Source organism: Archocentrus centrarchus, chromosome 8, assembly GCF_007364275.1.
Source record: "Archocentrus centrarchus isolate MPI-CPG fArcCen1 chromosome 8, fArcCen1, whole genome shotgun sequence".
Lineage (NCBI taxonomy): Eukaryota > Metazoa > Chordata > Actinopteri > Cichliformes > Cichlidae > Archocentrus > Archocentrus centrarchus.
Genome location: NC_044353.1, coordinates 7,438,333 through 7,455,752, shown reverse-complemented (window position 1 = coordinate 7,455,752; position 17,420 = coordinate 7,438,333). Strand labels below are relative to the sequence as shown.

Genomic DNA, 17,420 nt, shown 5'->3' with positions numbered 1-17,420 from the left:
CATGATCACACAGTTGCTCTTCTGGCCAGCGTTCCACAGCGTCGTTTGCTTGAGGGTAATATAGAGACACTTTCCTATGTGTGATGTCTTTCACTGCCAAGAATTCTGCAAACTTGCCTGATGTGAATTGTGTCCCATTATCACTTATGAGCTCTGTAGGATTTCCAAACTTGGAAACCAATGTGGACAGGAATGTGGTGTTTGCTGTGGTAGTAATGTGGTAATGTGGCTGTGGTAGTGAAAGCAACCTCTGGCCACTTTGTGTAGTAGTCAATCAGAGTTATAGAATTACAGTGTAGCGACAATCCACAATATTGATTCCTACCTTCTGCCACGGGCCATCTGGCAGAGGTACTGGGTGCAGTGGTGCAACTTGTGTTTTGGAGCTTTTATCATTCATCTGGCAAGTCACACACGTGCTGATGCTGTCCTGCACACACATGTCTACCAGTATGAATACCGCAGTCTCTGCTTAGTCTGGACAATGCCTTGGTGGGTCTCATGTGCTAGGCTTACAAGCTGTTTTCTTAGGGCCACAGGAACCAACCGCCGCTGAGGGCCCCTGTACACTGTCACATCTTGGACTGAAAGTTCATTTCTGACCGCAAAGTAAGGCTGAAGTATTGCAGGTAAAGACTTTGCTGTCCTGGGCCATCCTTTTTTCATTTGTACTCTCAGGGCAGTAGGTTCTGGACATACTTCACGTGCCACAATGAAGTCCTTCACTGAGAGAGCTTTCAGTTCTGTACTTAGCAGAGCCATGTCCAAGTCCTTTTGCAGCCAAAAATGTGGTCAGGGCTTGATGATCTGTGTGCAGAGTAAATCTTGTCCCCCACAGTAAAGTTCTCCACTTTTCAGCTGCCCACACACAAGCTAAGACTTCTTTTTCTGCAATGGAATATTTCCATTCAGCAGGTGTGAGTGAACAAGAGGCAAATGCAACTGTAAGTAACTGCAACTGTTTTGTCAGGGTGCATTTGTGTCAGCATGACCCCTAGACCATAATCTGAAGCGTCTGTTGGCACGATGGTCGGGAGGCCCGTGTCGAAGGCCGTCAGTGCTGGGCTGTTCACGATGCACTCCCTAACTGTGTTGAAGCTTGACTGCGCAGCTGCAGTCCACTTGAATACATCGTTACGTAGGCAGTCACGCATGGGCTCCACCAGTGATGCATGATTTTGCATAAACTTTGAATATCATGCTGTGAGCCCCAGGAATGAGCGCAGAGTGGTGGCAGAGCTTCTGTGATTGTTCTAAGATGGTCCTCATTTGGTAGGATGCCCTGGGCTGACACTGTGTGTCCTAGGAACTGCAGACTTTTCTGGTTAAAAATTACACTTTCCTGTATTGAGCTGGAGGCCCACTTCCTTCAGTGCAGCAAGCACCTCTCACAGGTTGCGGTCATGTTCCTCCTGGTCCCGGCCATAAACTACCACATCATCTAGATAGTTCTGGACCCCTTTGAGGCCTTTTAGAACCAGAGACATGAGCTTGGAAAATGCACTTGGGGCTGAACATAGTCCATATGGGACTAGGTGAAACCCGAATATTCCTTCATGTGTTATAAATGCTGTTATGTCAGAGCTCTCTTCAGCCAGCAACACCTGATAACAAGCATTCGCCAGATCCAGAACCAGCTTTTCAGAGAATATGTCATCCATATGGGGAAGTGGGTGACTGTCCATCACTATTGCTTTATTTGGCTCCACACACAGGCTTGCTTTTCCATTTCTTCTCAGTGTGACCACGATGGGAGATACCCATGGGGAGGCATCAGTCCTTTCAATCACATCCATGTGACAGTAGCCTTTCCAGTTCAGCAGAGACAGCTTGTTTGACAGAGAGCGGGAGTCTTTGCAGCTTTTGTTGCACAGGCTGGATGCCCTCTCTGACTTTTATTCGGTGAATGAACCCTTTAGCAGCACACTTTCTCCCCGCACACTGGTCCAGCTTTGGTCTTTGTAACCTCTGCGACTGGAGCTGTAGGTAAGGTGCCTGTTGGAGAGGTGAATGCATTTGAGAGCACAGTGATGTTTTCAATAGAGAGTCTCAGGGCTTTGAACAAGTCCAGTCCCAGTAAAGCTGGCACAGTTGAGTTTTCATGCTGCACGGTGGCTGATAGGCAACCAAGTACCAGGACCTCAACTTTTGTAGACGTCACTAACCTTGAGGGTGGGTCAGTCAGTGCCATATCACGTAAGTGTTTTCTGAGATGTTCAGGAATAACAGACACTGCAGAGCCTGTGCCCACCACCAGTTTCACCTGGCAGGAAGCTGACTTTGCGTTTATTGTCACTGCACATGTAATCTTGTCATTTGTTTGTCCATTTTGTACCATCATCCCTGTATTCATTTCAAGAACAACCACTTCTGGTACCTTTCAAGCAGCTTCGGTCCTGTTTCGGTGCTGCTGCTGGGTCAGTGTGGCTGTAACACCTTGTTTTGGGTTTGAATGGTCACTTTGGCTTTGCCTTCACACGGCTGCTCGCGTCTCTGCCGTGAGGCTCTGCACGTGCCCGATCGCCGCTTCCACTTGGCACGCAATTTTTATTGCAGTGTCCAGTGTGAGGTTTCCCTCCGTCTGCAGTAACAGCTTCTCAGGTATTCTTTGTGAGCTAGCATGCTCTATGAGCTGGCCCCGTATCATTTTGTCTGTATTTCTAGCATACCCACACGTTACAGCCAACTCGCGCAGCGCGCCCACATACTCGTGCACAGTCTCGTGCGGTCTCTGCCTCCTTTGCCTGAACTTATGTCGCTCCACTATGACATTTATTGCTGGGTTGAAATGTGTCCGCAATGCACCTACTGCTGAAGGATATGTTGTACCTACATTTGTGAGTGGATAAAATACACATTGTCCATTCTTGTTGCCAGTTTGCTGTGCATGTATTAATCAGGCACGTAGAAAGAGAAAGACAACGAACTCGGATCTATTCAACTTGTTTGCTATGCTTCTTCTTCTCAGTCAGGAAAACTGTTACAACACACCTCGTGCTGGGTTACAGCGACGCCTAATGTTGAAGTACAGTAACTGAATACACAACAAAGGTCAAGGTTTGGGTCAGTATTCAAATGTGACCTCAAAATGGCTGATGTGGACAGCCCTCATTTGGAGCCAGTGGTGCAAAAAGGGGGTATGCACTATATGCAATGCATAGGGGTGCCGCACAAGAGGGGGGCGCCAAAACGATGTGGGAAAATATTTCTCTAGTTGCATTTTCTGTATTTAACAGCTGTAAAAATGAGTCCGCATACACCTCAGAAAGTATATAGCTGCGCCCCTGTTTGGAGCTGTTCACCCTCCACGTTTTATTTGGCAGTTCCACAGGCTGTTAGGAAGTGATAAGGAACTTAGTGTTACAGAGAACATCCTGAGGGTTGGGTTTGAAATACTTAAGAGAGTGAGGCTTAACTGGAGGTTTTCCAGCTTTTCTGTCCTTCTTTGTTTTGTCGGTGGAGAAAAAAATAATCCTGTTTGAAAATCACATTACTAAAAGGCATAACATTAGACAGTCACTTCTGGGAAAAACTACCGGGTCACAGAGTCTGGTTTCTTGTGTGGGCCTGATGCCCACTGAGCCTTATCTGTTGTTCTGAGGATAAACAGGAAATGAGTGGCACAGCTCATGTTTCACAAGCTCATAAATGGGCTCAAGAGTTGTTTATCTGTTTCATCAGACAGCAGCACTCCCAAAACTGTATCGCTTATCAGCTTCCAGAATGAGAGGTTTCACCCTTTTGAACCCTTTAAAGAAAATGTTTTTATTTCTGCAGCTTTTTTTTGGGGGGGGGGGGGGGGGGGGTATTTTGTCAATTTAAAATTATTGATGTGAAGATGGACAAGAGAAATATTATTTTGAGATGACATGAGCTAAACCATTCCAGGCCAACTGGATTTAGAGGGAGTCCCCTAAAATGTATAAATTCATATATATATATATACATGTATATATTAGGGTTTAATCCCGAGATCCGGGATTCCCGGGAAATGCGATCAGAACCATTTCCCGTTTCCCGGGAAACGTTAGACGGGAAACCGGGAAAAAAGTCGCGCGCGTCGATTTGACTTTCAGAAAGAAAAGAAAGCTTCAGAATGTTAAATTTAAGGAAATGTTGAGAGAAGGGTTCGTTTAATGCGAAAAGCATTACTCTTCATTTCAGGCATGTTCAGCCTCCGTTTAAGGCTTCAGCTTCATCTCAAGCGTTTTAATAGAGGTATTACACAGTTGTGCTTTTTTCCTCTTTAATTTGTTGAAATCGTAGGCAATGTGTTTACCCTAAGGTATTTTGTATTATATAATTTTATATTATTATATATTGTTATATTGCATTATATAGCCTATAAAATATGCCTGCCCTGAACAATAAAGAAATATCTGTTTAACTTCGAGTGTTTCTTTTCCTCGTTTGCAGCCGCTTACTAACAATCATGAATTAGGATACGGGCCTAATGTGTGAAGAAATTATCATGAAATAGATTGCTTTAACATATTTCGCTTTTAAAATGGAGTTGAGTAAAATGTATATTTTTTTAGGCTATAAGGATTGGCCAGTTTTTCAATAGACGATTCACAGCGAACCTACTTTAACCCTCAGACACGGTGTTATAAATTTGCTGTTGCCAGAATGGCAATGACCAAGTCGTAGTGCATTACTCAAGGCCCTGTGTTATGCCATATTATAGTGTAGTACGGTAGTTAACTTTTCAATGACTATTACAGCGTTCCACTGGTGGAGATATAGCCCAACAGATGTCGCCACGACAGCGCAAGTGGCTGAGCCTTTATCAATGCTGTGGAGATGAACCGTATTGTTTTGCACCAGCAGTTGTAAAATATCTTGGTATAATTCCATGTACAATGCAGGAATATTCGAATTATATTTGTTAAGGGAGTGTTGAGGAACGATACAACACCGCATAGCTCGAGCACTCGAATGTCGAGATGTAGGTTTTATTGCGTTAATCAAGCCGACGTTACCCCCTACTGGGCATAACAGGACATAGCTGGAAAGCTACCTCTACAATATCACAATAGGTTAAGGCCGACACAGGCTACAGAAGGCCTAATTAAAATAAAAAAATAAATAAACTTTTTCCCGGGATTCCCGGGAAATGGCTCTTCATTTCCCGGGATTTGATCCATGTCATTTTCGGGAAAAATATTAAACCCTAGTATATATGTATATGTATGTATGTATATGTATGTATGTATATATATGTATGTGTATATATATGTATGTGTATATATATGTATATATATATATGTATATGTGTATATATATATGTATATGTGTATATATATATATGTATATGTGTATATATATATATATATATATATATATATATATATATATATATATATATATATATATATATATATATATATATATATATATATATATATATATATTATATGTGCAAATTTTTATATTAGACAAAGCTAGTGTTGGGGTCATTGTTAAAAAAACCCATTATGTATTACACATTGTTACTTTTCTTAAAAGTCATGCAGTGCATTACTCCCCTGAGAATGTAATTGATTACACTACTCATTGTGTTGGTTTAGCTCGACTCTATAAATGACCTGAAACACAATATCACATAATTACCAGTTAACAATATAAACCTCAGGCTACAGTTCCACACACCAACACAAATCTGCTGTGCTAGCTTCGTGTTAGCATGTTGTCTGTGCGGATGCTAGCAAAGAGCCAAAGGTGTGTTAGCGGTTTAAAAAAAAAACAAAAAAAAAAAAACTGTTGTTTCTGTAGTGGACACAGTTTGCATTTTACCACAGTGCTCTCGTCCTTAATAAAAGTAGTATCCATATCTCCACACATGTGGACACTACTTTTCTGCTCCATCATTTTCGAACTGAAATCAGCTGATTGTAGGAGGGGGGAAAAAAAGCACTTGAACTAACTCAAGAACCTTTGTATGGCATAACAGTAGCTCAGCAATACATTACATTACCGCATCACTAAAAAAAGGAATTTGATTACAGAAACGTGCTTAGAGTATGGTTAAAGGAGCCATGCACATGGTTTTCATTGGGCTTCCAACAGAAGCATTTATTTAACATTAGTAAGAAAGTACATTTTAGATATAATCAATATTGTAAAGATCACATGTAGGCTCCCCTCAGCCCCAACCGGTCGCAGCCGATCACTGCCCCTCCCTGAGCCTGGTTCTGCTGGAGGTTTCTTCCTGTTAAAAAAGAGAGTTTTTCCTTCACACTGTCTCACAGGGGGTGATTTTGATAGGGATTTCTCTGTAATTATTGTAGGGTCTTTACCTTACAATATAAAGCACCTTGAGGTGACTGTTTGTTGTGATTTGGTGCTATATAAATAAAATTGAATTGAATTGAATCGACTCGACTCGAATCAAATCCATAAAAGTAAAACAAAAATATTAAAAAAGGATTAAACTCAAAATGATATTGTGTTATTAAAATGGATTTCAACAGGGCAAATAACAAAAGCCTGCACTTTACGCTTGTTTCTACTGCATTACAAAGGGCAAAGAACACAAAATATTATTCCCTTAAAAGCAAATATTTGCCCAGACCGCAAGCTCACTTGGTGGTGGTTTGCACTGAGAGTGCTTCTTGTTATTGTTTGTTATCAAGAAGCTGAACTTTCTGGTTATTTAATTATCAAACAAAAATCAATTTTATCATTATTTGGTGTAGTGCGGAAGGCCATTGGTGTGAACTTGATTTATTTAATGACTTATATATCTTTTCTGCATTGTGCTTTGGAAGTTGCTTCTGTTCCAAGGACTCAGGACCAAAACACAAAGGGAAGATAGTCAAAGGAAAAATAAATCTTTATTTACAAAAACAAGGCACCAAAAAACATAAAAGAAAGAAAGAAAAAAAAAAAAAAAAAGCAAGCTACCTGGGAACACTACAATGATGTATCAGGTTACTTTACATAAACATTTACATGGACTATTTACATCCAAAAGGAGAACACTCCCAGATAGCAAAATGACTCCGCCCCCGATCCGCCCCGGATGTGCCACTGACTCCGTAACGGACCCGCAAAACCGGTCCGTATCGGAGTCCACTTGCACAGCGGGACGGATCAGTAACGGATCAGGATCACGGTTGAGGAACAGATCAGGACCGGATACAAATCGGACCCGTCCACGTTTCAGGTTATCCAAAACGGATCCTTTACGGAGCCGTCTGTGGAAAAACTGATCCGACACGGATCCGTTTTGAATCCGTTCATATAACAGCTTATTTTGGCCAGAATATTTTCAGGATCCCTTATTAAAAATTGCTGTAGCCATGCTAGCTACAGTTAAAGCTAAAATATCTATTTGGACATGAAGACTGATTTTAGGGAAAATGAAAAATCTTTAACAATTACGGCATCCTTATCTAAAGCCTAATTTTCCATTTGAATAACAAGATGAGCATATGAGTATTACAAAAATAATGGGATCATAAATGTATCAAGAATACTGTTTATTTACTATAAATCCTTTAACACTTCTTTATTCTTTAACAAAATGCAGTAAAGGAAAAAGTAAAATGGCAAAGAAAGGAAATACTATCACAAATTAATTAAGCAGGTGATGCATTGATTCATTACTGTACTTCATTAAAACATTAACAGACAAATAACTGAAAGATAACCATTTTTGGAACAATAACAGTAACAATAACAAACTGAAGTCCTCAGCATTGATTCGGGATGGTAACAGGAGGACGCCGCCTTCTTCCTCTGTCTGCTGCCAGATTGAACCATCGTATGGCATGTTTCCGAATCTCCTCTTCTGTGGCAGCACGGGACACGTGGGTCTTTCTTACTGCATCTATACACACAAGGTATATGTTATATGAAAGCTTTGAAATCTTTCCAGCAGCTTGTTGAATCTATACCATGAAGAATTAAGGCAGTTCAGAAGGCAAAAGGGGGCTCAACCTAGTGCTGGCATCATGTACCTAATAAAGTGGCCAGCAAGTGTAGCATGTTGATTGTAAGCTTTGGACATAGTGGGAAAAAACTCCAAAAATTTACAACTCATCTTTAATATTTAACAGCATCAGTTATTGCCAATCAATGCAGTCATGTCCGGGTATCCAACTATGTACCACAGAGGAACATCACAGATCTCAAAGGGGAGTTTTTCATTTGAAAGAGTGCTGTGATCAGTGAGTGGAATAAAGGTACACCTGAAAACTGTCCTCCAAAGCCCATAACTGGCATTATCAATGAAATGATACAATACAACTCTCAGAGTTAAAAGATTTGTGCTTCATTAAACCATGACAATCAAATCATTTGCAAAATCTATTACAATTACTTACCCAAGAGTACTGTTTTTGATGTCATCTGGGAGAAACCTCCCTTTCCATTGGCCCCTGTCCAATTTATCTTCTGTCCAATGTCACTGTGGAACATGCGGGAAAGAATGTTCCATGTGATACTTCTTGGATCATGCCCCCCGATGGCTGCCAGTGAAGAAATCTAAAAATGGAGAGGAAATAATGGGAAAAGTTTAAACACATTTCACAAAAAATAAGTTGCAGGCAATTAAACACAACAACAAAAGACAGCTTCATTTGTATTTGAGTTATCAAAAAGGTCCCGTGTGCCAGCTCAAATGTGGGTATATAGAAAAATTAAAAAATAATCATTTTACATTTTTCCTGAAAGGGCTATTCATTTTGCAATTCTTACTACTTATCCCTGGTCAAAATGGTAATATGAAAGTACAGAGTCTGCATAAAAGCACTTTGTGCTGCTGGATGATCTTCCTCACTTTTATGACAGGTGCTTTAATTAATTTTACCAGTGCACATAAAACAGTTTAATACTTTTATTAAACATAACTGATTGTTGTCAGTGTGATTAAATATAAATTCACTTCAGCTGCACAGCCAACACACATAAATGCAAACATACTTTGTAAATTTATTTACACGTATTTCTCACATTTCATTTTAAAAAGTTAGGAATGCCATTTGAGTTAAGTGGAACATTTCCTTATTCACAAAGAAGCATTTCCAGCCTTTCAGTGAGAGATACAGATTATCAATTGAACACGGGTATTGGCAAATAACCACATCTTATCCGGACTGTAAAAACCTGGATCTGGCTGTTCGTAATATTTAACATTCAGCTTTTCATTATAAACAGCATCATTCGTATTATACAAAACCATGACAGTGACAAAAGTGGGATTTCTTTGTGTTGAATGTCAAGTAGAATGGTAATCAGATGAAAACTCACCACACTCTGCTTCAGGTGAGAGTTAGCAGGATCTTTGAGCCATTTCTCAAAATTCTCCACTTCCTCCATTGATTGTAGTGGAAACTGTACAGGGTCAGGTATTTCTCTTTCTTGGACAGTTGAGTTCAGCTTGTTGGTCAGATAGTTTACTTTGGTGGTTAATTGGTCTTGTTGGTGTTTAATGTACTCCAGTAAGCTCAATATTTGAACTTCTGCAGCTGTTGGAAGAAGAAATGAGACAAATTTGCTGTAATCTTTTCCAATAACTGGATTACATGGCAAATGGCTATAGTGTAGTATTCATATTTACAAAGAATACAATATACCGATTATTCAAGCTTTACTGTATACACTTTTGGAAAAATCAGTGTACATTCAGGAAGAAATGCATTGTTGCATTCGATGAGTTTATTTTCACGTTACACTGAGAATAACTGAATTTGTGATGTAATTATCAGTCATTGAAAGGTGAATACTAGCTGTTTAAGAGATTGCTTACCAGAGCAGGTAATTGTGTCTGAGCCATACCGTCCCCCTTTCCAAGTAGGCCTGTAGACATGGCTTGAAGAAGGAGTTGGCTCATCTCTTGGTCTATTTTCCATCTGGGCAAGCAGTGGTGGTGATGGAGTTTTTGCAGAAGAAGCAATTGTGTGGATGCTAGCCCCAGTGAAAGGTGGTGGTTGGATAACTGGAGCAGGTGGTTGTAGTGGGCGTCTTACTGCAGCTCTGGCTTTCCTTTTCAGGTAAACTTCTTCTGTGTCACTGTCAGAGTCCCCAAAGAAATGACTGTCAAGCAGAATAGAAAAATAAAAATACTTAATACTTCATTTGTCATTATTAAAACATGTATTTTTTTACTTTACTCAAGCTGTACACTACTCTAATTGCTTTCGAATTCTGTGATTTGAATACCATCCATTCTCTTCTGCTTATCCTGTTCAGGGTCATGGGGGGGGCTGGAGCCTATCCCAGCTGTCATAGGGTGACCTGTCACAGGGTACACCCTGTACAGGTCACCAGCCTGTCATAGGGCCAACACAGAGAGACAGACAGCCATTCACACCTATGGGCAATTTAGAGTGACTAATGAACCTAACCCCAGTAAGTGCATGCCTTTGGACTGTGGGAGGAAACCCACACAGACACGGGGAGAACATGCAAACTCCACACAGAGAGAGGGAGAGAGAGAGAGAGAGAGAGAGGCCCGGGCCAAGGGGGAATCAAACCCAGGCCTTCTAGATGTTATTCTGTTATGTTAGTGCTAACCACCACACTACTGTGCTGCCTGTGTTTTGAATAATGATGACCAAAAAAAGCAAATCTAGAAAGAAAAAAAAAATGTATATACTAACATTGCCTTTGGCTTCCTTTTTGGTCGTATTTCCTCCTCTTCCTCTTCTGACTGAAGGTCTGATGTGCTGCATGTAAGCGATTTCTTCAGAAGCTGTCGTGCCTCAAAGTACTGATCTACAAATTACAAACTTGAGTTTACAACAGATAACACAGTTGTCTTTAAACACATAAAATATAATAGCAAATATATTTCAGTATTTAATTAAAATAGGCAGAGGTGTATTAGAAATTGCATACCACATGATTTGATAATTCTGATATCGTATGTCTTCCAGTCTGGTCCTGGTTCCTCTACATTTTTTACTGCCTTATCCACTCTTTCATCGTTTCTATAGTTGGGCCAGTAGGTAGCACCATCACAGCACCAGTTTTCTGGTACTACTGCTACTGCTTTGTTGCTCTGGAACTCGACCAAATGGAACATCTTGAAGTGGAAAAAGAAATCAAACAACAACAAATAACAAAAAAAAGAGCTGCAACCAGCAACACTACCACAATTGCTTTGCTTAGAAAATAATATAACAAAATGGTATCATCCTCGACATTTTAAATGCCTGTTAGAAAAAAAACAGCCTTAATAGCTATTAAGTTATACTGCCAGCAAGGACAATAGACAGGTACAGAGAAAAATCTGATGTGTCCCTAAAAGGCATGGAACATTGGTATGGCCACAAAACCATCTCTATGAGGCAAAACAGTACATTTTACAACAAGCTCTGACACTTTAACACACTTGAATGAATCTGATGTTTGTGAAATTTTATAAATATTCAAATAATCAAAGAACAAAGATTTATCTGAGAATTCCTTGTATACCACATAGACTCCATCACTGCACTCTACAATGTTATGTATACAACAAATATCATTTCCAATAACAAAAACATTATCCCCAGTTGAAACTTTAACAGTCCACTTATCACAGGTCATTTCACCATACTGTGCTTTCACTGACAGTCCACCTATAATTGGTCCAACATAATGTGGCTTTTTAAAAGAGGTACAACTTAAAGGAGCTTCCATAATTCTAATTTCAGACAATCGACGGATTATTTGGGCAAGGGGGAACTCTGGTTTCCTGATGAGCTTTTTAAGCTTATGCAGATAATTTTCATAAGGAAATGCAGAAAATGAGTCCAGACAACCATGTAGTTGCACATCACCTGCTAGATGGACCAAACCATGTACATTATAAACAATTTGATCTTTTCCATATATTTCACCAAAGTGACTAACAAAACATTTCAGCAAAGTACGGGCATACTGTGTGTGGCAGGACAGTCTAGGACTAACTAAAATAGCAACACCAGAGAAGAGTAGCATGAAATTATAGTACATATTTTGATCCAGAAATGTGCCTAGCATTACAGGTCCTGTGTACAGGAGAAACTGTCTAAATTCTGTGGCCTTCCAACGATCCAATTCCCTCAGAGATCTGGGCTTCCGTGCAAACTCTACAGGAATAAAGGAATGCATTTCTAACAGTTTTGCTGACATTCTTTCCACTATGCTCGCAGGCAATCGAAAATTCAGAGGACCCCTGAGCCAGATGTGTAGCATTCTTCTAACAACTCCTAAACAAACTAAATGCATGTAATCTAGAGGGAACTGTGAAACCATACCCACACTACTGCCAATAAATGGATGTGGTCCTTCATGATGACGACTCTCATCGGCCATGTTTGTGAATGATTCATCTGTCCGTAGGGCATAGTCTGCACATGGGTATGTCATGCGTCTGTTAATATAGTTTCCAGGCTGCACACATTCGTCACATCCATGGTAGGCATTGTGGTTCTTTGTGTTTTTAATAAAGGACCTGGCTGGTGTGTCAAAGATGACTGTATGCAGCTTGAGATTTAACTGTTTACCTTCTAAATCAAAACCATTTTCAAGCTGTTGTAACTCTGTAACAAAGTCTTCAAGGAAGTCTTTTGCTGAACTTGGTTTCTTTGGTCCACAGAACAAACCTATAACTACAGGTTCCTTCATGGGAACACTTAATAGTAGACCAAGGATGGGCCACAACTGCAGACAAGAACTCTTGAACAAAGGAAGTCCATCTATGTTGATTTGTAACTTCAAAGTGAAACTGTCTGCTAACGTGTGTTTGAACTTTAACAATGTATTTCTAAGAGAAGCCAGAATGCCAAAATAGTGGTACTGTCCTCCAGCCCTTTCAAGAATTGAGTATTCTGTCTCAGTTCTGAGGAGTGTCCTAGCATCCTTTGGAATATCAGAATGGTAAATGCGAAGTATGGCCAATAATGCTGTCAAAGCGACCAAGGAAATACGAAATTCCAGTGGGATAAACTGTCAGAGAGTGAAACCGAGTCTTGGAGTTCATCATCAAAATGATCAGACTCAGATGTCTGAGTCTGAACATCACAAGCAGCATCCTCAAAATCCTCAGACAGGCCTAGATCTATCTCCATGCCATCTTGCTCACTAAAACCAGCACCGGTTTCAGTGTCTAGACAGTGTGGATTATCAGTTCCAGTGTGACTTTCATGAAAATGCTCTTCACTGATGTGTCCATGGTCAAGGTTCCTCTCTGTTGTCATCTGAAAGTCAATTAAATTTGTGGCGTCATCCCGCATTTGTTTAAGTCGGTTTTCTACGTCTACACGGGCCCTCCTTCTTAAGGTGGAGTTGGAGACAGGTAGAGTCTTTCTATTCATTTTATCTAAAAATAAAAATTTTAGAAACACATTTTTGTTATTATTCTGAGACCAGACAGGATTTTAAAGCAGGCAAACAAGCCTCAACCTAGACCACAGGACAAAACATTGAAATGACAGAACTTACACATTAAAACAGAGAAGAAGCTGTTATAGCCACTTATACTGGCAATAACAGCTATTTTTTTTAAATGAAGAATATATTATAACAGTCAAAGCTTAACGTCCATTACAGTTGCTTTTTAAGTACAGATGTGCGTGTGCAAGATTTCTGATAGCATATTACAAGCTCAGGTTTCCCTCCCCTTGTAACACACACATAATATTTCTGGCAGAAATTATTTGCAGTTTTAGAAAAAGTGTCTAAATGAACTCTAAGATTGAATTTTGGCTTACTTCAGTGAGGTAGCAGACAAGGTGGAGGGGGGAAGGCAGGCTGAATTGATCTGTAACAGAAGACATAAATAAAATTAATGATTATAATGATGAAACTACAGAAAATCTTTCTTTTTGTGGCATGTTGGATATTAAACTTTGGTAATTTAAAGTATTTTAATTGTATCAATAGGGACTTTCAGTAAGTCAGAGTCCAAATATGCATTGTGGAAAAGTTTAAGGTCAAGCAAAGACAATAAATAGGGTTCATACACTTTCAACGCACAGGAGTTGTTCAATTTACTCGCGAGAAGTGAATACCTACGCTTGGGGAATTTGCAAGGATTGTTTTCTTCAGACTTAATTATAATTCCATACTGGTCTTATCCATTACTGGAATTTGCGGTTTTCTAGCCAACCAGCCAACAATAATTAAAGCCCCACTCTGGCCGGTTAAAAAAATGTGACCTCCTAAAGGTCCGCTCACTCTCTCACAGACTGTCTTCTGGGGAGATGCTCATATGCAGACGTGCAGGTTCGTTTCCATCTCATAAGTTAACTATTCAGATATTTTTTAAGGCAGTTACAGTTTTAAGCAGTTTCAAGCACTGTGCCCCAAAATCAAGCACTTTTCAATCCTTGAAAGGACAATTTTAAAATGGAAGCATTTTCAAGGATAAGAAAAAAAGAATTAAATTTGAATAAAAAAGTCTTAGCAGAGACATAACTAAATCCATTTCTAAAGCTTATTAAATACTTTACAGCAACACCTGAAATCGTGAGACCCACTTTAACCTGATGGATGCTCTCAGATTAAATTTGGAGAACAATAGGCTGTGTTAGCTTAACTTTACCTGCAGTCAGTCCTGGAGAGGCTCAATGAAATCCTTCATGTGTTCAGTCTGCTGTAACATCAGCTACCTGGACAGTTAACCAAATCACATCGCCTTCCCCACCGAAATAAATCCCGGAGGAGCTTTTTTTTTTTCTTTTAACCTCACAGCTTCCCGCTGTGTTAGCTAATAGGCCAGTAGCTAATGTGCTATAAGCTAACTCCGCTGCCACAATCTCACATTTCTGAATAAAAAATAAATAAAACCTTAATTATCTCCTACCAGGATAACTTTACTGTACAGGTAAAGCCATGAATGAAGAATATTTAACAGAACAGCTTACAGTTCTTACCTTAGAGAAGCTCTGCTCCTGCTCTCCTTATGACAGCAGTCGTTGACTTTTGAAAAAGAAAAAAAGAGGGGGGTGGGGAAAGGCGCGAGTTTGCTGAAGGGCTCCGCCGTGGAGCCGTGGCGGAGCCGCGTTTTGATAATCCGCTGTCAGTAGGTGGGGCGGGCCCAGTCCGGAGAGCAAGAAGGGTGGGGCGGATCGGCTGACTTGAAGGCGGATCCGCCCCGAAGTGTTTTGCTATCTGGGGCTTTATTCAGCTCAAGAATTCAACACTCATTGCTTGTTATTTATGATATATTTTTATTCACATTATTCAAAATACATGTAGTACAAAAAAAAGACACTTACCGTAAATAACAACTTTAGCTGCTCTGGCTCATGTAAACAACTCAGTCCAGGTCTTAAAAAACATTCCCACACTATCTTTCTTTCACAGGCAGGTACTCCAGATATCCAAATGTGGCGTTATATTGTAGCACAATTATACATATTTAAAACAATGATATATTTTGAAAGTCACACATTACATGTAATATACTATTCGTGGTGTCAAACAAACAGAACCAGCCTGTCAAAGTGTTTGGTCCAAGCATCTGAACGATTTTGCAAAGTATGACAAAGAGTAGATGGTAAAAATCCCTGTAGATGATTGATTTAATGGGACAATTTTCACTGAAAGTATGTGTTTTTTTTTTTTTTTTTCAGTTTGTTTGAAATCTGTAGCTTATTATATGATTTATAAGTCCAGCCTAGTTGAGATTAAGCTTATCTGTTTATGATCCCTGTCATAAAATAACAACCATTGAGGTTATTTTCCCCGTAAATTCCACATGTTTAACCTGGGCATTGTTGCTCCACATTAACGAGTATGTATGGAAATAATGGACGCTTGTCTGAGCTCAAACCCAAACCCATTCCACAAATTCCAATTGAAAAGCAAACAAGTAGGGCCAGCTGTTCATTAGTCTACAATATTACCAATGCAGTGAGAGATAGCAATGATGTTACTTTGTGATAAATACATATTATATGATATTGCTCATATGCAAGTGCCATAATGAGGCAGTATGAAAAGCTGAAAGCATGTTTAAATTGGTTAAGAGCAAGTATATCTTAATACTTAATCACTGCTAAGACGGTTATCTTAGCAGTGAGGTGTAAACATATGCATTCTAGTAGGGAATCTTCTCTTCACCACAAATACACAAGTCAGAACTTATCTAGAACACTAGAACAGATAAGATCACATTTTAGGGGTAAAGCTACACAGCTAGTCACAAGTGACTAGGTAAAATCTAATCTGCTTTGGTGGCTTAGCTAAAAATGCATTTGTGCATGAAGCAAATATTCCAATTATATTTTTTAGGTACCTTTAGCTTTACACCTAAATCACAATATACTAAACACGTGCCACGGGAAAAAACAAAAACCGAGCCACCAGTTAGAACTGTTTTCAAACATGGACACTTTGTGGAACAGACATAGTTAAGAACACAGCAAACAAGCCCTTTAACATAAAAATAGGACTTTTTTTTTCTCTTTTTGTATTCACACCTAATATACTATTCTGCACAGCGGAGCAGTTTAATGCAGATAGCTATATACAAATACATTTCACACGTCCAAAAAATAATATTAAAAAATTAAGTCCTGTAGCACGATAACCAGCCTCTGTAAGCGGTTCCAAGGCAGGTACATACAGACAGTGGTAAATACACCTGTGAGTAGTTCCTGTTAGCTGTGTGTTAAATTAGCTGAGTTAATCTAAAAAGGCTTGTGTAGTCAGCTTTGAATTTGGACTTTGTGTTGTCTGTGTTAAAGTAGACTCCAACATCCACACCAACATTCCAGCGCGGTTTGCTTCCTTTGGCAAGTCCTCAGCCAAGCAATGGAGTAAAGGTAACATTTCACATGAAGCACAGAAATTCCTTAATTTTTTTCTCAGTCACATCCTTGTTGCAGTTCCTTTCCTGGTTAATCCAACACACCAGCTTGAGTAGAGACTGCAGAGCAGTTACTCACTGCGGCTTGTTCAGTCCTTCTTCTCTTCACATTTCAAGATCATCCTTCTTTGGGCTCAGAAACATTCACAAAAGACTTGCTCCTCCTGGACTGTTACCAAGCAGTGCAGAGCAGCTCCTCGTATTCAGATTATGTGACAGGTTCCACAGATACGCGGCTTCTTATGAGCTCAGCATGTCTAATGCCCTAATCCATTTTGACGTTTTTCGGTCTGGGTCGTTTCAGGTGGATTTATGATAACAGAACACTGCGAAGTCTGTAAGACAAAGACAGAAAAGAGTTAAGTGTTTGTGCATTACCAAGACTAAAGAAGCGTCTACTGGACTGGTGAAGCACCTGGCCTGGTCATTTTTAATGAAAGCTGGTGATACAGTGCTGTAAATAGGCTTGACACCTGTCCGTGGATGACAGGGGTGACGCCTAACAAATCAAAGCTGTGCTGACCCAAGCAGCAATCAAGCCAGTGTGGAAGTTTCAAAACTGCAGTTTCTCTATCTGCCTAACTTGAGCATGTTTACAGCATGGAGCGTTGTTGAAGTGATAGTAATCAGA

General features: G+C 39.8%; 1 protein-coding gene across 10 annotated transcripts in view; it reads right to left on the bottom strand.

Moving 5' to 3' along the window:
- Positions 1-6,910: 6,910 nt before the first annotated feature.
- The window catches only part of LOC115784866 (cell wall protein DAN4-like), a 40,593-nt gene continuing 30,083 nt past the window's right edge, over positions 6,911-17,420 (bottom strand). For 3 of the 10 annotated variants that reach the window (XM_030736234.1, XM_030736244.1, XM_030736238.1), the window contains 3 exons: positions 14,850-17,124; positions 13,686-13,735; positions 10,890-13,294 (listed from right to left, as the gene is read on the bottom strand). In XM_030736234.1, coding sequence (XP_030592094.1) covers positions 17,047-17,124 — 78 coding nt within the window. In that variant the 3' untranslated portion in view covers positions 10,890-13,294; positions 13,686-13,735; positions 14,850-17,046. Of the gene's footprint in view, positions 7,835-8,330; positions 8,491-9,255; positions 9,474-9,754; positions 10,042-10,607; positions 10,723-10,845; positions 13,295-13,642; positions 13,965-14,518; positions 14,543-14,849; positions 17,125-17,420 lie in introns of those variants that run through there. The other 7 variants (XM_030736243.1, XM_030736240.1, XM_030736241.1 and 4 more) reach the window with 7 other exon arrangements.